The sequence below is a fragment of the Lepidochelys kempii genome, chromosome 27, assembly GCF_965140285.1.
Source record: "Lepidochelys kempii isolate rLepKem1 chromosome 27, rLepKem1.hap1, whole genome shotgun sequence".
NCBI lineage: Eukaryota > Metazoa > Chordata > Testudines > Cheloniidae > Lepidochelys > Lepidochelys kempii.
In genome coordinates this window covers 14,740,660-14,764,502 of record NC_136406.1, presented here as the reverse complement: position 1 = coordinate 14,764,502, position 23,843 = coordinate 14,740,660, and the positions used below count along the sequence as shown (strand labels likewise).

The 23,843-nt window shown below is 41.3% G+C and overlaps 1 protein-coding gene across 12 annotated transcripts in view; it reads left to right on the top strand.

The window, feature by feature from the left end:
• FBXL20 (F-box and leucine rich repeat protein 20) overlaps positions 1–23,212 on the top strand; it is a 70,123-nt gene extending 46,911 nt beyond the window's left edge. For 6 of the 12 annotated variants that reach the window (XM_073325968.2, XM_073325969.2, XM_073325966.2 and 3 more), the window contains 11 exons: positions 2,045–2,139; positions 2,707–2,775; positions 5,584–5,679; positions 7,068–7,194; positions 11,712–11,786; positions 13,429–13,559; positions 14,859–14,919; positions 15,540–15,584; positions 17,503–17,559; positions 20,553–20,765; positions 21,858–23,212. In XM_073325968.2, the coding sequence (XP_073182069.2) occupies positions 2,045–2,139; positions 2,707–2,775; positions 5,584–5,679; positions 7,068–7,194; positions 11,712–11,786; positions 13,429–13,559; positions 14,859–14,919; positions 15,540–15,584; positions 17,503–17,559; positions 20,553–20,765; positions 21,858–21,965 (1,077 nt within the window). In that variant the 3' untranslated portion in view covers positions 21,966–23,212. Of the gene's footprint in view, positions 1–2,044; positions 2,140–2,706; positions 2,776–5,583; positions 5,680–7,067; positions 7,195–11,711; positions 11,787–13,428; positions 13,560–14,858; positions 14,920–15,539; positions 15,585–17,154; positions 17,585–20,439; positions 20,766–21,857 lie in introns of those variants that run through there. The other 6 variants (XR_012156388.2, XR_012156389.2, XM_073325967.2 and 3 more) reach the window with 6 other exon arrangements.
• Positions 23,213–23,843: the final 631 nt, after the last annotated feature.

Here is a 23,843-nt window from a genome sequence, read left to right as displayed (position 1 = left end):
TACAGCAAGTCTTTCTTGAGACATGTGTCTGTTGATTAAGGGAGAAAGTAAAACTAGTAAGAGCATTCCTAAAGTTCTCTGCTGGGATAAGACTTCACTTTAACACAGGTGCAGGGAGGTCATTGGAGTTCCCTGATCCAAGGTAGGAGCAGAAAATAAGGAAAGAACTTTTCAGCCATGGTGCTTTATCTAGACGGTGTAAGAAGGAGAGAGTAATGCTGTGAATTTTAAACTAGGCTTTTCCCTTCTTGAGCAGTTTTACATGGCTTTAAAGTCCCCCCATTCTCTTACTCATCTGTGTACTAAATATGTATTTGTGCACTAGCATTGGCTTATATTTTAATACAAGATGCTCCAAAATGCTGCTGTTCCTTAACCTAAAAAGACATTCTCAAGCTGTCTAAGTCCTAAATGTTGTATGCTTTAAGAAAGATAAACTTGCAGCTTTTACGTTTTCTTTAAAATATATTTGAATCCTCTGCAATCCCAAACATATTCACAGCTATGGTGAGGCCACTGAGGGCCTATACAAACACATGCGTGGTTTAAAATTCTGTAACCTTCCTTTTCTAAGGGTATGTCTACACTACCCACCGGATCGGCGGGCAGCAATCGATCCAGCGGAGGTCGATTTATTGCGTCTAGCCTAGACGCAATAAATTGACCCCCAAGCGCGCTCCTGTCAACTCCTGTACTCCACTGCTGCGAGAGGCGCAGGCGGAGTTGACGGGGGAGCAGCAGCAGTCCACTCACCGCATGAAGACACCACTGTAAGTCAATCTAAGTACATCAACTTCAGCTACGTTATTCAAGTGGCTGAAGTTGCATAACTTAGATTCTCTCCCCCTTCCCCCCAATGTAGACCAGGCCTCTAATCATAGAATCATAGAATATCAGAGTTGGAAGGGACCTCAGGAGGTCATCTAGTCCAACCCCCTGCTCAAAGCAGGACCAATCCCCAATTTTTGGCCCAGATCCCTAAATGGCCCCCTCAAGGATTGAACTCACAACCCTGGGTTTAACAGGCCAATGCTCAAACCACTGAGCTATCCCTCCCCCTGGGATTTACCTTCCTTTATCCCTTTCAGCCATTGCAACACTTTGGCAGCACATCCTAGCTGCAGTTGGCATTCCAAGAGTAGTGTATTTCAGAGAGTAGGTTTTAAGGAAGGTAAATGAGGGGGTTCAGCAGATTGATAGCCCTTTTAGAGCTTGCTAATACTTTGTAGCTACCCTACTGCGCACATAAATTTTTGGTTTGGGAGGGATTAAAAATTTCTTAATACAAACTCTTAGTAGTTAACACTTGAACGTGATTGACGTTTCCATTCTCCAATGATCAGAGGAGGAGAATAAAATATTACTGGACACTGAAACTTTTGTGCTGATAGAGTTGTATAGTCTTTCTCTCCTCTCCTCGGTCTCTCTACCATTTCATCATCTAAAGTTGTGGAAAATTCAAATTTGTCCTGGGGTCTCTGGGGAGATATTCTCCTTCTCTCTCTCTCTCGCTCTCATATGTAAAATATGACATTAAACTGCATTTCTCCAGATGTCTTTGAGAGGAAAATTGAAATGCTTCCTCCGTGAGAGAAGAGAACTCCCCTACACTATTCATCTCCACTCTGTCACCCAAAACAAAAATCTTGACATCTTTCATGACCACACATGCCTATTGGAAATCCTTGTCACGTGTTGTTTCTGTGATTTGTTGTATTTCTTCAGTAATGATACTTCAGCCATCCTTGGGTAACCTCTTGCACGGCCTAGTAGCTCTGACTGTTGAGGATTTTTCTACTGCTTAGCCTCGGCTTTCTTCCTTTGGTTTTGGGTAATTGTTCCTTGTCCATTTTTAGAAGTTGAATCGGTCTCCTTCAGTTTTATATTGGTACCTTGATGGTAATTTGTGTTTGCTCAGGGCCTTTATGCCTGGAATAATATACAGACTGTTTTTAATCTACAAAGTTGTAAATTTAACTTTAAAGAAGAGACTGTGGCAACTAAGAAGTGATATCAGTGGAATTCTTTTCCTGTCTTTTTACAGGGGCGAGTAGTGGAGAATATTTCTAAAAGATGTGGGGGTTTCTTGCGAAAGCTAAGCCTGCGTGGGTGTCTAGGCGTGGGAGACAACGCATTAAGGTAGTGGTATGGCTTCTTCTACTCTTAACTGTGAAGCAAAGAATAGTTCTCCTTCCCCCCCATAGAGGACTGGAATGGTGCATTCACTCCTGAACATGCTAGAGTGAGACCAATAACAATATGCATCCAAAAATAATTGCTTAAGTAAATGATGAACAATATGCGTATCATTCTTTGTGTGTTTGAAATATGAGCCTTTCTCCCTAGCCCTTCCTAAAAAATAGCAGCATAGAGTCAAATGATGGTATTGCAATATTGGGGGAATTGGCACTGGAAACCTGAACCTCTGTCCCTTGCTCTCGGGCTGAGAGAACTCCAAAGACCAGATATGGGTAACAGCTCATCGTTGCTCTGCGTTGCCCTCTAAGCCCAGCATTCAGTAGCCTGTTTGATTCGATGTCCTTGAGAGATGCTCACCTGTAAAAGGCTGGTGGGGAGGATCAACAGTTAGCCCAAGATAAATAGTACCTGTTTTTTTGTTTAATTATTTCTGTAGTATTAGGGTAAAGCATCTGGAAACACATTGTCTGAAAAGTAGTGCGTTTTTTATCTTTTTTTCTAACGAAGGACATTTGCACAGAATTGCAGAAATATTGAAGTATTGAACCTAAATGGCTGCACCAAGATCACAGATACGTAAGTAACATGTTTATTAGGGGGAATGTTGGAATATTAACCTTTGTAATTATTAACATACACGAATTCTGTCTCAACTGAATGGAAGGCAGTGGTTCCAAATTCTCCTCTGTTGTCCCACCCAATTATCTTAGTACTGTTTGTTTTCTAAATGTGGTATGAGTAAGTGGTCTACTTCCAGATGAATGACTTGTTATGGTCTGATAAAAATTTGAAGACATCAGGAAACCTCTTACATCGAATGGCTCACTTGTTATTTCAAGGCAGATGATCATATTAGGTTGTTGACGTTAAGGGGAAAATATAGCTGAGGAAATAATTCTTTAGGCAGGTATGACTCATGTTTTCAGATGCAGAAAAGGCTGCTAAAGTGTCCACTTCAGAACAGTAAGGCTCACTCTGTAATGGAACAAAAAAGCCTTGTTCTCCCAGGTCAGAATTTATGGAGACTGCAATTTCTCTGCACATTGAGCAGCTGCAGTTGCTTAGTTTATGGTTCTTGTGCTCATCTGCCACCTCTTGTATACTTCGAGTTCCGATTCTCCTTTGAGTGATTCTGTCTGTTAAATTACAATGTGTACAGTTTTTTTTCCCCCTTTTTCATGCTGATGGTAGGGGGTAGCTTCACTCTGAGGCTTTGGTCTTCTCATTTCTGTGATGAAAGGAGAAGGTCTCAGAGGGAACCTGAGTATGAAGAGGACTGCCTGTCTTGGTGGAAAGGGATCTCTCTCTTTGAAGGTTTTGCTGAGAGGGCGAGGAAAGGAAGTTCCCCACATATCCTTACCTATGCTAGCCCTGACCAGGAAGAAGTTACGGGGGGTGTATGTCTTTGCAAAGGAACCTTCCTAAAAGAGTTGGCAAGAGTTAACCCTCCTGTACTTAAATGCTAACTTTCTTTAATAAATGCTATGAGTATGGATGGATGTAATTTGGTTAATATCCAGGGACCACAGATGTCGTCATCAGTAAAATGTGTCTCAGTTGTGGTGACGCACGTCAAGCCGTACTTCCACATTGCCGAGCACAGACTGTTAAGAGCTAGGGGAGTTCTTCTGCTTTTCCATCAACTCCACATAGATTTGAGATTTTTCCCATGGACAGCTGGTCATCTATGCTTTAGTTTGCACCGGGATTGCCTTGAAATAGGCATGTATCAAAGTTTTATCTAGTTTCTCTGCCACTTTGCTGTTTTCCTGCTTAAGTGCTTTTTGTAACTCCTTAAAATAACATCACTTACAAAATTGTAAGATTCTTATGTTTCCTACAGTAGCAGTACATGAGGGAATGAGATCAGAAAGAACCATGTTACATGTATGCTCTTTCTGCATTGATTACCTATAGATTCTTCATCTAAAAGTATAGATCAGTCTCAGAATGAAAGTGTGATGGCCTAAAATACTCTTCTTAGACGAATAGTGGTGAAATCCACTAAATCAGATTGTGTCCTTGGACAAATAAGATCTGCCAACTGAAGGAACCCTTAAAAAGAAGATTTTTTAGGTATTTTTCTGATATAAGTAGCAACTATTGTTAAGAAATAGCCTCACTTCATGTTGTTGAATTTTTGTTGTCTGTTAATGTCTAAGCATCAGTGTTACAATAGCTTTTAAAAACAATTCATATTTCTGGGGGCAGACAATGCAGCCTAGTCATTGTTCATATCTCATGTGGCCTTCCACTGGAGATAACACATCCTGCAAAAACTAACAATAGCCAGCAAAGATGTGTAGAGATGAGTTATTAATTAGCAGGTGGAAGTACTTCTTTTTGTATTGCTAGTCATTTTATTTTATAACCTTAATATAGTCCTGTGACTCAAAACCATAGTTCATCTTTATTTTCCAGGCCAGAATGCTCCGCGTCTTGCAGGATCAGACTCTCTACCTCTGCACTTCTGCCAGCCCATTGGAGCTAGATAGCTGGGTTGGCGATGGCATCTGGGTTTCTCAGCTGGCCTCCAGACTGGCCTCACTACAACGATTATTTTTTTAAGGGGTATTGCTGGCTGTCACTCGCAGTATATTTCAGGCACTTGTGGGTCTTTCTACACTGTACTAGTTGAATAATCATTTTGAAGGCTTTGATAAAAGAAGCCGCTGGTTTTCCCCAGTACATAGTTGCCTACAGTTGGCACTTGCTGCACAAAATCATAGTTTGTTGCTATTCCCTCAGAAACGAATCCTTAGGCAGGTGAAATCACTGCCGTTGGTGTCGGGGAGTTTGAAGTCCCAGCTAAACAGCAAGCCCCTCAGATGTGCTCCATCTACTCTAGACTGCTACCAGCACTCAGCTCCTGTTGCTAGTGTGCAGTATGTGCCCTTAGTCATGTGATACTTGGTACTTTTCCTTGCTCATTTTCAGAGGTTTCTCAGTACTATCAAAACAGCCTTGAGCAGCAAGCTGGGAAAATAGGGTAGGGGGTACAGATCTAAGAGTTATTTTGGCCCCTTTGGTAGCAGATGTTAGAAATATCCTATAGAACGGTCTTCAGCATTGGGTTTTGAGCAAATTAATCCCTGAATGAAAGCTGAATGATTCAAAATTTGAAGAAAATCGCTATCCTCTTCACATACGTATGGACTGCTTAGAGCATTTCCTCTATCCTCTCTCCCACCAGTTCACCTCCAATACCTGCTCCATGTAGTATTCTCCATCCTTTTATTTTTTAAGTCGGGGCTTATGTGAATATACTTGTGCACATAGCGTGTGATGGAAAAATATACATTATCATTTCTGTGTACGTCTTTGATGGATAAATGTGTTGTCTGTCTGAAGTATTTTTTTATATATATATATATTCTCTTTCAGGACATGTACCAGCCTTAGTAAGTTCTGCTCTAAACTCAGGCATCTTGATTTGGCTTCCTGCACTTCCATAACCAACCTGTCTCTAAAAGCACTGAGGTAGGAACTGACAGCATTGAGATCCTGTGCACCAGTTTAATTCAAAATAGCTTGCTCCACCATGTCCCCTATTCTCTGAACTCCCCTCTTGGAGTTTGAAATGAGTGAATAGGTTACTAGCATTGCAGTCCAAACCTAATACGTGAATGCTGAGCTCTGCTGGGTAATGCCTCCTGGTCTGCAAACAGACAGGAATTAACTAGAAGATGCCTTGTCCTGATAATGATTAGCAGCAGTAGCATAATTGGATTGCACTGAGGTTTCAATGTTTGTTTATTTTTTGAGCAGGGGGCAGAGTGTTTTTAGTTTTTAATTAACATGCCTTGTAAATACCTTTTTGTTAATAGTTGACTTTTGAATTACACAACTCCCATTGCATAGATAGCAAGTGTCCTGTAGTTGCAAAATAAAGACTGGCACATGATTACTTGTCTTAAACTGATTAGGTGACATGGTAACTACTTAACCCTACTAAATGTAATTGCCAAGTAATCTAGAAATGGAAGGGAATGACAGGCAATGGTGACAAGAGATTGGGACACAAAAAAGGAGGCAAAAGAGACCCCTGAAGATGAAGGTTGGGAGTGAAGCCTAAATTATTAAAAAAACAAAACAAAAAAAACTTGAGTAAAGTGGGTTTTAAATAATGACAAATTCATATATCTAAAAAGGATAAAAATATAGAAAGGCTAATCTGAAGGAAAACAAAATAGTGAAGAGGCTGCATTGAGATATCAAAGGAATCAGAGTACAGGAATGGGGAGAGGTTTGGTTTTGTAGCTAGCTTTCAGAAATTGGAGCCTGGTTTTTTAAATTTTTTTTATTTTTAAAAAGGGGCTTCAATCTGGCCTCCAATTTTATAGGGTCAGTTTTGTACCTGCAGTTATTTGCAATCACAGTTGATAGGTAGACAGACATGTAAATGCTGACTGCAAATCGAATGTGTACATTCTGTTTGGGCAAGCAGTTATTTTCAAGCACAACTTTGTGTCTGGAAAATCAGAGGCCATGTTTCAGAAATGAAGCCCTTTTGATTCTGATTTAATGTTGGTTTGGCTGTATCTAGGCCTCTCAACCAATAACACTGTGAATAAGCCCAGTCTCTGGACAAGGGAGTGGGACGCAGCCCTATGGCCGACTCTGGATGCAGTAGATCAACCCTCTTTTTTCAGAGTGCCACAATTATTGAATTACTGGTTTCCGAGCCTACCACTGGAGAGCGGCTCTCCTCTGGGGATCTTTGTTTAATAAATGAATGTTCCATGTGGGTGTGGGGTGTGCATGTTGCTTCCTGTGCTCAGTTGAAGTCCAGAAATTGGAATTTCCTGTAATCTGGCTTGAAGCTTGATTTCTTATGTTTCCACCCACTTTTCCTTTTACCTCCCAAGTGAGGGATGCCCACTGCTGGAACAGCTGAATATCTCCTGGTGCGACCAAGTGACTAAGGACGGCATCCAGGCTCTGGTGAGAGGCTGTGGAGGACTCAAAGCCCTGTTTCTGAAGGGCTGCACCCAGGTATGACTATGGAGACCATACGCATTACACTAACTACAACAAGTGCCTTTATGCATTCAACGCCAGTTACAGCAATGAGTGTAAAGTATTGTAGGGCTTGTATTTCCAAACGTTACCTTATTGAAATAACTATTCAAGATCTACCAACTAGACATTAAGTGCTTTATTGAAACTCTCTTTACTAGCTTTGAGCCCAGCATGAGGAGCTGAACACTGAATAATGAAAACTATCTAGTAGTGGAATCTCCTTTTCAGAGGATGTAGTAAGCAAAATGACACTCGCATTAACATTCTTTTTAATAATATATAAAATATCCTGGCTATGTCCTTAGACTTATTTTAATCCTTTTTAAAAGGGTCAGACAGTAGTAGAAAGCCTGGCTATAGTCGCATCTGGAATCACATGATAAAAGTTCCTGACTGAGTGGAATCTTCCAGCTGGCTGATGTAGAATTGGACTGTAATTGTTTGTTTCAAAGGTTTTCCTACAGCAAATTAAACACTTAGTACCATCCTTTCAGAGATGTGCCATGTTCAGCAGTGGTACGGTCCAGTACGCTGTACCAGCAAGGTATTTGTAGCCGGTACAGCGTACCGGAAAGAGGAGCAGCAGAACGGGGGGGCCGCTCAGCCGCTCCCACACATGCAGCCGTACCACCCCCAGCCCTTGAACGAAGGACCTGCCAGCATTCTGCTCCTTTCGCCACTGCGGTTCCCGGGAGAGCCCTGGAGTTCAGGGCTCTCCCAGGAACTGCAGAGGGGAAAGAAGCAGAATGTGGGGCAACCGGGTGGCTGTGGTACTGCCCCCAAACACCTCCCCCCCCCCCAGCCCTGTCATCCGGCGGGGCTGGCTGCTGTACAGATGGAGGAGACCCTGCGTGGGAGGGCTGGGGTGGTACAGGTCCTGGGTGCTTGTTTCTGAAGGCGCAGCGGGAGGAGGACAGAGTTCATGGGGAGGGGACAGGGAGAGCGTGGGGGCCCCAGGCTGGGGGTGAGGCGAAGTCACATGGAAGGTCATGTGCCCCCTCCTTCCCCCCACCCCCTGTACCAGGAAGAATTGGATTCCACTTGTAGTACTGGCCATGTTGCTCTTTGGACTGTGTCTAGGCCAAGATATAATAGGTTCTGAAGATACTACATGGATGGATCTTCAACCCTGACACTTTAGAATAAAAATTGTGCATTAGCTTTTAAGGCTGAAATTTCCATTACCTTTTGTTGTTTGGAGTTCATTTTCTTTAACCTTCCTGTTTTACATGCTGGGCCATGAAAGTACCCACGCTTCAAACTAGAATGAAATTTGCGTAACTCTTTTCATATTCTAGGTATTTAAGAACTTAATATGTTAAATATGGATAGTACTGTGACTTTATTTAGGCAGATGTTAGTTGCAGTAGCTGATATCTACCTTGAGTATTAGAATCTCTTTTAGTGAGAGAGGGGTTCGTACCCAGGTTACAGGTCCTAATGCTTGCTAGCCAGAACAAGCCAAGGGACCCCATTTTAATGTCCTCCAAAAGATGACCATGCTTCAGACAGTGTAGTACCTTCTCTAGTACTCTTGGTTGTAGCGTTGGATATGAACCAAGTTCCGACGTAGGACTGGAAAGTATGATTTGTTGTGCAGACAGACGTGCTCCTGGCTAAATCAGAATGACGCTGTAGAACCTGATACAATATTTCATCCCAAGAACATAAGAATCCCAAAGTGTTCGTAAGTATAGGAATTACTTTAGCTACCAATTCTGGGCTGAGAGAATTGTAGTTTGGCAGAAAACTGGCACCCCGCTTGCTGAAGAACAGTGAAGGCAAGAGAAATTTTGCCCAAGAACATGAGAACAAATCCCCTTACTCCTTATTTTTTTTAAAAAAAATAAGAAGTAGCCATGGGATCTTCAATGCACATGCAGATCAGGCAGGAAAGACTGAAAGAGCAACATGCAGTAAACTACATAGAACTCAGCGTTTCTGTCTTGGGAACGTGAAGTGCTGAGTTGTCCCTGCTGTATTTCCAACCTGTGGTTCCAGGAAATCTACATAATTAAAACCTAAGGATTAAATTTGTAAGCCATCTTCTTGGATGTACTTGGTTTGCTTTTGCCCAAATCTTGAAATTGTGATGTGGGAGGTTTGGGGTGTTGGTTTTAGTTCTTTGTTTCTCTGAAACGGAATTAGTATTTTACCTGCTGTTGACATGTAAACTTCAATAACATTTACTTTCCAAAAGATTAGTCCCACTGTACATGGGTGTAGAAAGTGATAAATTTTTCGTATGTTAAGCAAAGCAATAGTACATATATCACTCTGCAAAACAAGCCCAAATATTAGGACCATTGCCAGTAGTTTCCTAAGCTTATGTTACTGTTGTTTTTAATAGCCTAGGAGACATATACATGACTGGTAAGAGGTTTAACAATCTAAGCCTATTTTCAGAATTCAGATCACTGAAAAACAGCTCGAACTTCTGGTTATTTATGGACTTTAGTGAAATATTGATGGGAATACATCCTTGTTATCAATTATTTGCCATCTGTTCTCAGGGATGTAAGGCTGGCAATGGCTTTCTGTTAGCAGCTAAAGTGGTATAGAGGAAGGAAAATGGTGATATAGAGGAGGCCTATGAAGCATTAATTTATTAGAAACAAAATTTATCAAAATTAAAAGATAGTAATTTCAGTTCCTATTCTGTCTGTTAATCATGTATTTTTGACCAGAGCATAATTTATTGAAATCAGTAAATTAGGGCTTTTGATTAATCGCAGTATTAATGGCACTGCCAAACAATAGAATACCAATTGAAATGTATTAAATATTTTTGAATGTTTTTCAAAACATTTCAATTACAATACAGAATGCAAAGTGTACAGTGCTCATTTGATATTTATTTTTGATTACAAATAGTTGCACTGTAAAAATGATAAAAGAAATAGTATTCACCTAAGTACTGTAGTGCAATCTCTTTATCATGAAAGTGCAACTTACAAATGTAGATTTTTTTTTTGTTACATAACTGCACTCAAAAACAGAACAGTGTAAAACTTCAGCTCCTACAAGTCCACTCAGTCCTCCTTCTTTTTCAGCCAATTTCTCAGACAAGTTTGTTTACATTTACAGGAGATAATGCTGCCCACTTCTTGTTTACAGTGTCACCTGAAAGTGAGAACAAGCCTTCACATGGCACTTTTGTAGCTGGCATTGGAAGGTATTTACATGCCAGATATGCTAAACATTTGTATGCCCCTTTATGCTTTGCCCACTGTTCCAGAGGACATGCTTCCATGCTGATGATGCTCGTTAAAAAAATGTGTAGATTAAATTTGTGATTGAGCTCCATGGGGGAGAACTGTATGTCTCCTGTTCTGTTTTACCGGCATTCTGCCGTATATTTCATGTTATAGCCGTCTCGGATGATGACCCAGAAGACTTTGCTCATTTTAACAACCCTTTCACTGCAGATTTTTTTATTTATTTGAGAAAATGCAAAGAAGATACCAATGTGAGATTTCTAAAGATAGCTACAGCACTCAACCCAAAATTTAAGAATCTGAAGTGTCTTCTAAAATCTGAGAGGGATGAGGTGTGGAGCATGCTTTCAGAGCAACACTCCCATGCAGAAACTACAAAACCCAAACCACCAAAAAGGAAAATCAACCTTCTGCTCATGGCATCTCTCTCAGATGATGAAAATGAACATATGTCCGTCCGCACTGTTTTGGATTGTTATCGAGCAGAACCCGTCATCAGCTTGGATGCATGTTCTCTGGAATGATGGTTGAAGCATGAAGGGACATATGACTCTTTAGCGCATCTGGCACGTAAATATCTTGCATAGCCGGCTATAACAGTGCCATGCAAACGCCTGTTCTCACTTTCAGGTGACATTGTAAACAAGAAGCCAGCAGCATTATCTCCTGCATTTGTAAACAGCCTTGTTTGTCTGAGCTATTGGCTTAACAAGACGTAGGACTGAGTGGACTTGCAGGCTCTAAAGTTTTACATTGTTCTGTTTTTGAGTGCAGTTATGTAACAACAACAAAAATCTACATTTGTAAGTTGCACTTTCATGATAAAGAGAATTGAAATACTATTTCTTTTGTTTTTTACAGTGCAACTATTTGTAATCAAAAATAAATATCAAATGAGCCTTGTACACTTTGTATTCTGTGTTGTAACTGAAATCAATATATTTGAAAATGTAGAAAACATCCAAAAATATTTAAATGGTATTCTATTATTGTTGAACAGCGTGATTAATCACGCAATTAATCACAATTTTTTTATTGTTTGACAGCCCTACAGTAAACTAACCTTGCAAATCTGTAGACTCTCAATCTCAGAGACAGCGGAAGATAGACTGTATAATGCCTGCTTATTGCCATTATACACATTTTGAGAACTGAGTGGCTTCCCCCCCCCCCCCCCCGCAGTGACAATTCAGAGAGTGATAACTCATATTTTCATGTAGAGACCACTTTGAATGTAACACATTGTTTCAGTCTGTACATTTTTTTTTCTAGCTTGAGGATGAAGCTCTCAAATACATTGGAGCACACTGTCCTGAACTAGTGACTTTAAACCTGCAAACCTGCTTAGTAAGTAATCTTTCCTGTGATTCCTATATTACATGCAATGTAGCTATAAAGGGCATCACTAAACAGGATTGAATAAGACTTACTCCACCCTTGAACATCGTCATTTTCCCAGACTGGAAAATTGTACTTTGGCAAGTTCTAAAAATAAATGTATAAAAATATTTTTTGGCTTTTTTTTCTTGTGGTAGCATTTGGTAGAGTCATACACGCCTCCAAAATAGCCTTGTTAGCTTCCGTTTGTGTCTCTTTGCCCTTCCCATGGGGCTTCTAAGCACGTTTGCAGAGCTAGCTGGAAAAATGCTTTCCTTTGGGCTGGAATGTAAGTTTGTTTGCATCCAAACTTTTACAGTAGCCTTTAAAACTGAATCAAGCAGCATATTTGCCCTCTAAAAAAAGACACTGAACCAACCATTAACAGTGCCAAAAATGTACTTTTAAGCCAAAAAAGGAACTGGGAGGGGTTCTTCGTGTATATCATCCAGCTCTTCTGACATGGCAGCATTAAGACTGTCCCCAGAGTTGGAAGGGGCTTGGAGATTTGTAGATCTGTGCCTCACTCAATAGTGTGTTTTAAGGAGGAGTGGTTACACTCTGAAGGGAGATGTATACATGATTGGCATGGGGATGGTGTCGTCAATAACTTTTCACTGTTGACATTGGGTACCTGGGATCTGGAAGATGCAACTTTTAGAAGGAGGTGAAAGGAAAACTAAGTAAGGTTCTCACTCACCTTTAATTTAACCCTTTGTAGAGGGGTTCTCCCCCCCCCCCCCAACCTTTTTTTCTCACTTCAGCAGTTGGTCCAAAAGAGCTACTGCCAGTCGCCAGGCTGGTGCTTTCCACAAGGGAAATCGACTCTAGCCAGGTGACAAAATCCAGTGAGGCCCAGGTTGTTCCTGTGTCTTTATACTGACTCATCTCATCTCCTCCTTTCTTTATCTACTCCCACAGTATACCTTGGTCTTGCCATCATACTCTGTCCTCTAGCTGGCAGGGCTAAACTGAGCTCCAGAACTTTGTTAATGTTGCTACTGTCAACCAGCATGTCACTCTCCTGACAGATTCTGCCTCAAATGTTGCCATCCCAAACTGGTTCCTGGATTTAGACCGAGGTCCAAATGTATCCCTGGCCAAAGGGGATGCAGCTCCATTGAACTCAGTGAAGTTACACGGGTGCTGAATTTGACAGGGATTCAGACCTGTTTCTTGGCATTTATCTCTTGGGCACCAAGGCAGTAGATTGAGTTTTAAAAAGTTGTTTGTAAAACTAAATTGTGGGGATGTTGTGACCTCTAACAGACTTTCCTAATTAATCTTTCAGCCAGAATTACTTTGTCGGCATTGCTGAGGAAGTTGAGAGTGCTGTGGTGTTAGGCAGCAGATTCTGTAGTGCCATCCCCTAAAATATTTGCATGCCTGTGGAATCAGCTGCAGACTATTTATAAGCCATATCAGAGTGCCTTGTGCTGTTTCAGCTATCACGTAAAAATATTTGAACACATTTCTTGGCTGATAAGCGTAACTTTTCCTTCATCACTCTAAGCTGAATACCTCCTTGCTTGTCTCAAAACGTAGAATTGGGCAATGCATTGGATCTCAGTCATCGCTACTAATGGTTCTGATGTTTTGTTTTTTCTTGTAGCAAATCACAGATGATGGTCTCATAACAATATGCAGAGGATGCCATAAATTACAATCCTTGTGTGCCTCAGGCTGCTCTAACATTACAGATGCCATCTTGAATGCCCTGGGACAAAACTGCCCACGGCTTAGGTGAGTTTTCAGTCTGGACTCACACAGTGCAGATTGAGTAAAGATGTGGGTGACCTGGTAATGGAACTCCTTGAATTTTTTATTCTAAAGATCAGGACTTCTAGTCCAATCTGGAAGTCCACTTGTTTACCGCTGAAGTTATTTCCAGCTGTCCAGCGAGAAGATGACAATGAGTTAGTTATGTCCTAACTTCTGATTCCACAGAATATAATTCTACAAGATATCTTGGTGCAGCAGTGTTCTGTGCCACTCTGATGAGCTTATATAGAATTAGTGACCATTTCCTTTCAGTCAGTGTATTACCTTATTTTTGATTAAAACAACTGAAATTAGTCCACAGCTTTTTTGTGTTAAGAACTGGAAACGAGGTTTAAACTGCGTTATTCCCTGCCTCAATACCTAGTTATTAATGCGTGTTGAGGATAGTTTTGGAGCAGGTGAAGCAAAAGATAGTGGCGTTTTTTGTTAATTTTCACTATTTCAGACAGAGAATGGGCTTAAGGTGCCATCTCTTTAAAGATTTTACAGCATAATTGGGAAAATGACATGGTAGAGAAAAGAAAAGAATAGTATTATCTGGCATCTGTTACAGCTGTGTGCCCTGCTAAAATAAGTGGCATCCAGAATAGAAATGGAATTTCTACAATAATCTCAAAAATAAAGTAAAAGATTATGGCTACATGTTTCAGTTTTCATAGATATGCGGTTCTAACTTTGAAAGAGGAAGATAAAGATGCTGTGATTCCAATTGGATCCCATATTTATGTTCAACTCTGCCTGCAGATCAACTGCATAAAATGCCATGCTACTCTGAAATAAACCAAAGTGTCTCTCCCATTTAAGGGAGGTCCTGATCTTAAATTTTTAGAAATGGAAATAATGCTCTCCCCTGCAGCATTATAGCATTCAGGAGTAAAACTTGAGGGAAAAGGGGGAGGCACCATGAAACTGCAGTAGCTGAAGCAAAGAATTTTCGGCAGTCATCTGAACTGGGAATGAGCAATTTGCTATCTAGAAAACTTTAAATCAGTATGTTATGGCATTAAGTACTTATTCTTACATGACCTGAGCATCATCATGAAATACTATGCCATGTAATACATTAAATCATGGTGAGATTATCAAATGGAGTGGAGGGGGACCTCCATTCAAATGTGCTCGAGTATAATACTCCATGGAAATAATCCTCTCAGAGTACTGCCTTGACTTAGTCTCGCCCTGCCCTGCTCCCAATAAAACAGGGCGCTAAAGCAAAATGATTACCGCATGGTTAGTACGTTCTTAATTCTTTCTGTACAGAATATTAGAAGTTGCAAGGTGTTCACAGCTAACGGATGTGGGCTTTACCACTCTGGCTAAGGTAAGTGCTGCATTCCACTTTGTACATGGTGCATCTCTGTTTCCTGAGAGCTCAGCGTAACAGTAGTCGTTTCCCATGAAATTATATTTTCTAAAACATCTCTTTTTGGTTTAAAAGTTGCGTGGAAATGAGAGGGCTAAGTAGATCTCTACATTGTTCGTTGTTCCTTAAATTTTCAACATTGTATTTAGCCACCCAACTTCCAATTGAATGTAATATGCATCTAAAGTCAATGAAATTAACAACAGTTAGCGGGATACAAATCCCTGTACAATTTCATGCATCAGACAACTCAACCTGTACTCCTTATGAGTAACACTGAGTTAACCCCCTTTTCCTTTCTGTACATTTAAAAAAAAGATAAACAAATTAGTAGATATTTTATAAATGTCTTTAAATGGGCAGGCTTGATAGATATTCAGTATTATGCTTGTTTTTAGTAGCATTGTCCTCCAGGGAGCAACAAACTATCTGTAGTCATGACCAGCTTTGGAAAGAAGACTTTCTTTTCAAACACACTTCATTTGTGTTGAGAAAGGAGGGATCCAATAATTTTACAAGTACTGACTGGGTGTGTCTAATTTGCTTGTGTGCTTTTATTTCCTGCCTGTACTATGTAGAACTGTCATGAGCTTGAAAAAATGGACCTGGAAGAGTGTGTTCAGGTAAGAGCCCAGCTTTCTGACTATGGTGGTTTCATGTAGGAAGTCACAGCAGTGTGGAAACATGGTCTGTGACAAATGTGTCTAGGTTTTAACAACACCTAAATGATCAGAGCACAGAATCCCAAATTCATTTTTTAAAATGAAAACAACTTGTTCCAGAATCCTGATCAAGAAAAGGAGATAAGTTTGGACAAGATGAATTACTTGTATATGTTTGATCACCTCTATTCCAGTTTTCAACAGAGAATTGTATTGAAAGAATATTGAAAATCTTAAAATCTAAAGATCCTGTCAAATCTAGACTGTGTGCTTGTCTCCTAAAGACCATGTATAGTTCTGCAAATCTAGGCACCTTTGAAAAACCTGGCAACTGCAAGAACTACAAGCCCCAGGGTGAGATCTTTGCTGCCATTAAATTGAAAGCTCTCTGGTCCATAAACTGATAGAGATCAGTAAAGGTAATCTCCAAATATTAAATGTTACTGCAGCTGAAGTATTTAACAACTGTGACCTTGTATATGAAGGTGGAGGGAAATAACTAGAAATAAAGATGAGGTGCCCTCCAACCAAAAATCTCCCAAGAAGTCAGTGGGCTATAATTCTTCACCAGCCTTTGAGTCTGTTATCTGACTTCCTTAATAACTCGGTGCCACAGACTCATTCAATGGGTTTTTTTTAGAATGCCCTTCATATGTGACTGAACACTGTCCTTTAGCAAATATGTCATAAGAGTGAAAAGATTAATGTAAGATTTAAAGGTAAAGTGAAATATTGTGTTAAGTGGGTATGAAATAAGGAAGCCCTTGAAGAGACTGAATACCATAAGGGCAGAGCAGTTTTCCATTAGAAATGGATAGGAAGACCATGAAGTTAATAGGGTTTCACCTCCTGCAGTGAGAAAACAGACTGGCCCCAACATTCTGCACTAGGGATTTAGGAAGGCCATAGAAAAGGAAATTAAAGTAGTCCAGACAGGAAGTGATTTAAAGCTGTGTCCAGTCTTGTTGCTTTGTACAAAGACAACCTAAAAAGTTGTATTGTGCTTTTTTTTTGCTTTTTTTTTTTTTAAGGGCAAGGGGAGTCAGGGTTGCATGTTTCTTAGATTAGAACTTCATGTCTTGTTTAGCCTAGAAGGATACGTCTAAATTGCAGTAAAAAACCTGGGGCACTGAGACTCGGGTCAATTGACTCAGGCTTACGGGGCTAAAAATTGCAATGTAGACGCTCAGGCTTGGGCTGGCCCCCAAGCTCTGAGACCTCCTGAGGGGGAAACGTTCAGAGCCCAGAGTCCAGCCCAAGCCCAAACATCCACACTATAATTTTTAGCCCTGCAAGACCCAGTCGGTTGACCCAGGCCAGCTGAGGCTGTGCTTACAGGTCTTTTATTGCAGTGTATACATACTCTGAGGACTGAAAAAGAGTGAAGTGAGGACACTTCAGGAGCCGGAGACTGAAATCTGAGCAGTTTAGAGCAGAAGGGGTTTTTTAGCAGGCTGTTAATGCCTGTTTAACTTCAGTGATAAATGAACATTTTGGACAAATGTATCTGTAAGTGTTCTGCTCACTCCAGCAAAACCTGGGAAGACCAGACATTCCTTATGTTTCAAATGGGAAGAACAAGAAAAGAAGAAAAACTTTAAAAAACCCTTTTAAACTACGCATCGTAAGGAAACAAAAAACGCAGACCCAACTTCTTAAAAATCCTTTCCGATCACCTTCTAAAGAATGAATAGGAACCTTTGGCTGAAATGTGGTCCAGATACAGACCAGTTCTGGAAATGTTCGAGATAGTGATTGCTGTTTCCAATGGGGGAGAAAAATGGTGAATATTTAAGATTCTAACTTGGGGTCAAGTTTTGGTTGGGAAGAAATTGCTGTACAAAGATTTCAGTCTTAAAGGGCTTTGTGTCTCTTCCAGATAACAGATAGTACATTAATCCAGCTTTCCATACACTGTCCGCGGCTTCAGGTGTTGGTAAGTGTTTGGGCAAAAGTTTTTTGTGTTCTCACTTCATAAAATGGGAGCCTCCAGATTTTTCCCAATTGAGGATTGCCTCTGCAATCTGCCAGGCATGTGATGGTTGTATCTAGTTTGTATAACATGCAGTAGTCTGCAGCCCCTTTTTGTCTTGAATATGGAACTGTGACCTGTGAGACTAGAATGCAGTCCCAGCTAAGTCAGTCCTATGGATATCAAAGTGCACTGTTGTAATTAGCTTTCATGTTCTGTTTCCCTGCCAAAACCCTTCAGATACCTTTCCTTTTCCAGTGGCATTTTATCCTCTCTTCCATTCTGTGAGTTTACAGCTCCATTCTGGTTCCACAGCTCTGATCACACATCGTATGATCCAAAAAGAAATTCTCCCCCATCTCATTACTGCATTGCAGTTGTCTGCTATTTTGAAGGCTGTTTCAGTGATTTCACACGTTGTGGCCTGAAAGCAATAGGGCGTGGTCCGAAAGCAATAGGGCGTGATCCGGGATTAAGTTGAGAAGTTTTACCAACTTCCCCACAGAAATATTAATAATAATAATATATATGCATTTGGATTTTTATTTGTTTTTAAAGCAATACTTTTGATCTATGAGTGCGTTAATCTGTTCAGACTTTATATAATTTGGAAAGTAATTATCTTGGCACATGGTTTAATTGCTTTAGTTACAGCCCTAGATCGTAGAAGTCTATATAATTCATTCAGTGGCTGGGCTATCAGTCTGTCCTGGGAGGGAGAACAGAGATGAGCCCACGGTTTGGAAGAGCTCAGTTAAAGTCCCTGCTCCACCACAGACTTGTTGTGTGACCTTGAGCAAGTCACTTATCCTCTCTGTGCCTCCATTCTCCATCTGTACAATGGGGGTAGCAGCACTACCCTGCCTCATGCAGGTGCTGTGAAGAGCAATGTATTAAGATTTTGAGGCAGTTCAAATACTGCAGTGATGGGGGCCAGATAAGTACTTGAGATGGAAAGCTGCAACCACCCTCGTTTCCTTTCTTCACACTATGCTTCAGAAGCCGTTGTTGTTGAAAGACAGTTTAATAGCAGTCATCACCTCTGAATCTGAATCTTACTCCATGTGTGAAATGTGCATTATTGCTCTCATACAGGAAGTTTTGACTTGTGGGTTAGCATTTAACAGCCTTAGCTACAGTCCTACAAGGATGTATTCATAGAATAAAGGGCATAAGTGATGGCCCTAAATAAAAAGAACTGGGGTAGGGATGGAGGAGTTCAAATGAGTTCTCTTCACTCATTTGGAGCATGAATGCTTCTGGCCTGTAACCTATTGAATCCAGCTTTGACAAGCCTCCATGTCCTGGAGTAGTCCTTGCAAGTTAGACTTCATATTCAGTGGGAGTGTCTGCTTCAACCTGAGGTGAGGGGACTACAAAGCAAATGTTCTCACTTCTAAACAGCATGTTCCTTCTGTGTGAGGGGAGGGACAGCAGAGGCCACTAGGGAAGGGAGCTCTCACTAAAACAGCTTCCACTCCACCTGCCCTGTGCCTTAAAATGGCAGTTCTGTCACTGATGGCATTTTAGATCTGAAGTGTTCAGGCATGCCTGCTGTGCTTCCTTGCACCCTTTGGGCAGGAAATTCCTGTAACTTCGGGTGTTTCTCTGTCTCCACAGTGCTTCGTTGTTTTAGCTGCACAGTTTCTGTCTCTGGAGCACTCACCCAGTCCATTCTCCTCCACAGCGATCTGTGCACCAGCTCTTGTTCCTAGTTCCTCTGCAAAGTAAATGATGCATGAACTATGCAGATGCTCTGGGGATGGACTGACATCACTCACAGTGGTGGAATGGTGAAGTCTCCCAGCTCCCTGCACAGTTTAGTTTCACATACTAGAATATTTAAAAATAGGGGCAGCCCACAAATGATGGGAAAGTCTGTCCTCCTTATAGTTCCAGTGCCTACAGCTCAAAAGAGTATTACCGCTGTGTCTGGGGTACTGTATAATACTGTAGTATTGAAGATCAGGTAAACTTTATAGTTGTCTTGTCTTTTTTTTTGACATTACATGGCTGCTCTTCCGTCTGTTGGAGGCTCTTCACCTCCCATGATTTCATTCTGGAATGTATTAACAGGCGTGTCGTATGTAAGACAAGGGAGGTAATTTTTTCCACCCTGCTCTGCCCTGGTGAGGGCTCAGCTGTGTGTCCAGTTTTGGGCACCAAACTTTGAGAAAGACGTGGACAAATTGGAGAGTCCAGAGGAGGACAACAAAATGATCCGAAGTTTAGAAAAGCTGACCTATGAAGAAAGGCTTAAAAAAAACAACAACCCCTTGGCATCTTTAGAGATGGGGGACGGGGGGAAGAGGGGAGACACACCTGATAACAGTTTTCAAATACGTTAAGGGCTGTTGTAAAGAGGACAGGAATCAGTTGTTCTCCATGTCTGCTGAAGGAAGAACAAAAAGCAATGGGCTTAACCTGCAGCAAAGGAGATTTAGGTTAGATACTAGGAATAACTTTCTAACTCCAAGGACAGTTAAACACTGGAATAAGTTACCAAAGGAAGTTGTGTAATCTCAGTCATGAGAAGCTTTTAAGAATAGGCTGGAAAAACACATGTCAGGGATGGTCTAGGTATTTTTGGTCCTGCCTCAGTGCAGGGAGCTGAGGTCCCTTCCATCCCAGCATTTCTATGATTCTATAACTTGACTGGCTCCCTTCTACATTATATGAACTTCCCCTGTGGTCTACAGAGGTCTTGGCTAGTTAGAGAGAGGCACAGGGACTCTGATAACCAGAGTTCACAGCTCACAACCCCCTCCAGTGTCAAGGGACAACTGCAGACTTGCCCAGAACTTTGACATGGCAGATTTGCTGGGGTGTGTTTTGTTCTTCTAGGACTTTATCTCCGTTCATCCTGTCATCTCTCCAGAAAGCGTCCTAGCCTGGTATTCTTGATGGTTGTACAGTAGTGTTTCCAGAGACCACTAACCATCTCTGTTTGGCTGCAGAGTTTGTCACACTGCGAGTTGATCACAGATGATGGGATTCGTCACTTGGGGAATGGCGCCTGTGCACATGACCGACTGGAAGTGATCGAGCTGGACAACTGCCCTTTGATCACAGATGCCTCCTTGGAACACCTGAAGAGTTGCCATAGCCTGGAGAGGATAGAACTTTATGACTGTCAACAGATCACACGGGCAGGAATCAAGAGACTCAGGGTAAAAAACCAAAAACCTAAGACTTTTGCTTACACGTTATTAAATGGCTGGATGGGGAGAGGGTGATTGTGAGGATCCGGACTCACTATAATCTATACCAAGTCCTTAAGATGCCTGAGAGTGCTACAAGGGTAATGCCATCATCTGTGAAAATGATAGCTGTTTCATTCAAGAGAAGGCTGATGACAGTAAGCACTAGCTGATGGGGAAGGAATGCTCCCTTCCTTCTGTGTAGGATCCGGTTCCAGTTCCAGATGAATAGAACTAAAAAGGAGTACAGGAGAAGCCAGCTTGCTAATGCTTACTTCGCAGATTCACAAACCTGATGATGCTCCCTCAAAACCTGAGAGTCTCGCCTCACTTCTCAGCAAAGAAATAACTTGAGCCGGTGTTAGATCAACAGCTCATATTAAGTAATCTGATGAAGTATATGACAGAGCACTTCATATTGATTCTTCCCCATGTGCTAGTAACTAACTCAATCTAATCTCTTGCAATTGGGGAATACACGAAACTAACATCTCTTGATGCCTTACCCTTTACAACTTGTTTTTTAACCTACTGGCTAATTCAAATAATTCGGTAATCTACAATGTGTCCCCAAGTCACTATGCAGCTTTGCAAAGTTTGACTGTTTATTTCATGATATAATTTAACGTTAATAGCTTGGCATAAGTAAAGAATAGCATCTTAGACCAAAGAAGGGCCAAAAACTATTATTTAAGGCCATCACTACCTCGCCATAGCTCATCCAATAAGGATTTTTTTGGGTGAGGACATGTGGTTTTGGTGAACTCTGCTGGAGTAGGAGAGGTTTCCAGGCCACCCTCACTAGGCAGGAAAGGGAAATTGTAGATGAGAAAAAGAACTTGGTAACGGTCCAGGAAGATAAAATTCCAACCCTCCGCTCAGATCTGTAAAAGGCTTGCCATTTTTGTGAAAGAGGAAAGATGCTTTTATTTAGGTGGCCAAGCTCAGAAAAATACCAGGCCCCTCAATGTCTCACGCTCTTTTCAGTTGCTCGCCTGTGCATGACTGCGTATTGCACTACCATAGCTGTTCTTTCTTTAAATACTGTGTTTATCTTTTCAGACCCATTTACCCAATATTAAAGTCCATGCCTACTTCGCTCCTGTGACTCCACCTCCATCAGTAGGGGGCAGCAGACAGCGCTTCTGCAGATGTTGCATCATCCTATGACATTGGAATTGGTCATCCTTGCAAACTGAGTATTTAATTACACTTCTAGAATTACAGTGGACACCTGTATCTTCAGCGAAAGTGATCCCAGTGTCATTTGCAAGGGCCAGTGAAAAGGGCTGTGGCACCGGGCCCCTGTAGCCACCCATACACACGCGTGTACACACGCACCACCTGTTCCAGCAACTGATGAACTCTGTGACATGGGAGCTGGATCTGTGTTGTCTTTTGCTGTAGGTGGATTGATATAATTCTGAACCATTCCTACTGGGCATGCTCAGAAGAAACTATTGGGGAAGGGGTTGTGCAAACCCAAAACGGCTGCTGCTGGTTTTTGTCTTTTTTTTTTTTTTTTTTAAGTGTTGGAATGGCACCAAAATCCTTCAAAGCTGGGGGAGGGAGAGAAATGAACATGCTTTATTCTTGCACCCACTGTCCAAAACAAAAAAGAGGTTTTGTTTTCCGTTCTTCAGTAAGGGAATGAAAACAGCAGCCATTGTGAGACATGATTTACTGTGCTTCGGTACTTCCTTGTTTCCATGCTAACACACTGAGCATGCTCACATTGAAGGTTCATCAGTTTCTTCTGTGTTTCATAGCATTCAGCTCAGAGGCTTCCTAGATTGTTGTGATGATATAGCTTGAAATCTGTAATGTCGGGCTCAGGTTTTTACCCCACCCAACTGCTCATTTTTTTACAGATTTCTAATTTAGTAATTTTTGAGATTATTGAACATAAGTTATTTATCAATAAAAATAAGACACTTTTTACCATTAGAAGGCTGCGTCTGAAACTGCCTGTCTGATGGAAAGATCTTAAATAAAAGAGAGAGTGGAGTTCAGGCTAGGATCTCCTGGGCTTATTTGCCCATTTTTACCAATATTTGGGTCTCAACTCTTTTGCATTTCAAGTTTTACCCCAGCAAAGAGAATATAGCTCACAATATAGGGGACACAGCTACATTCTACAGTCCCACCTCCCCCCCCCCCCCCCCCAAAAAATCAGAATTGAATCGCTGCTTATTGCCCTCATCAAGAAATGATTCATTGTTTGAAGCAGGAGGGACCGAAGACCTGAAAATCTATCACTGATTATGGACACATTGTCGTGTATTGAGTTTGTGAACTCTCAGCAACTTTGTTGACGTTTGCATTTTCCACAGGTAAGTGTCTTGTCCTGGAGAAGCATCCATTTGAGTGAAATGGGAGCTTCTTCTATGCCATAAGGATATACCATGCTTCCAGTTCCTCCCAACTTTCAAAAAGGGTATGTTCTAGCACACTGACATGGTTAATCTGTGTAGCAGCTGTGTTTTGAGTGATTCAGGCAAGCTTAACCCTGCTGCTTCAAGGGAATGTAGAGAACCTGAGCTAGCCTACATGTAATCATTTGATTCCTTGATATCAGGAGTCCAGATTGGCCAGCACAAAAGATGCTAACAGATGCGCTGGCATTGCGGGCTTAATGGGGCTGAACTTGGTCAGACTATAGCAGGTTCCTGGAAGGAGCGATCATGTGTAAGGAATTGCTCTTTTCCTGCTGTCAGCACTCTGGGATAGAAGAGAGAGCACATGTTATGTGAATTGTTCCCGACTGACTGACACACAGAGGAATGAGCATGCTTAATCATCATAATTGTCCAAGACTGAGGAAACGGCACTCCACCTTTATGGAGAAGAATTACAGGAGACAGGGAAGAAGAGATGGTTTTCTAAAGTACTAGTAATAGATTTCAGAGCTCTGAGGGTTTGTTTTTTTCCCTGCACATTTGTGTGGAGGGCAGTGTGTTACCTACCCAGGGATCTCATCACCACCTGAGTAATTCAGGCAATTAAAAGGGTCATTTTTTAGCACTGTATAAGCTATATTCCTTCATC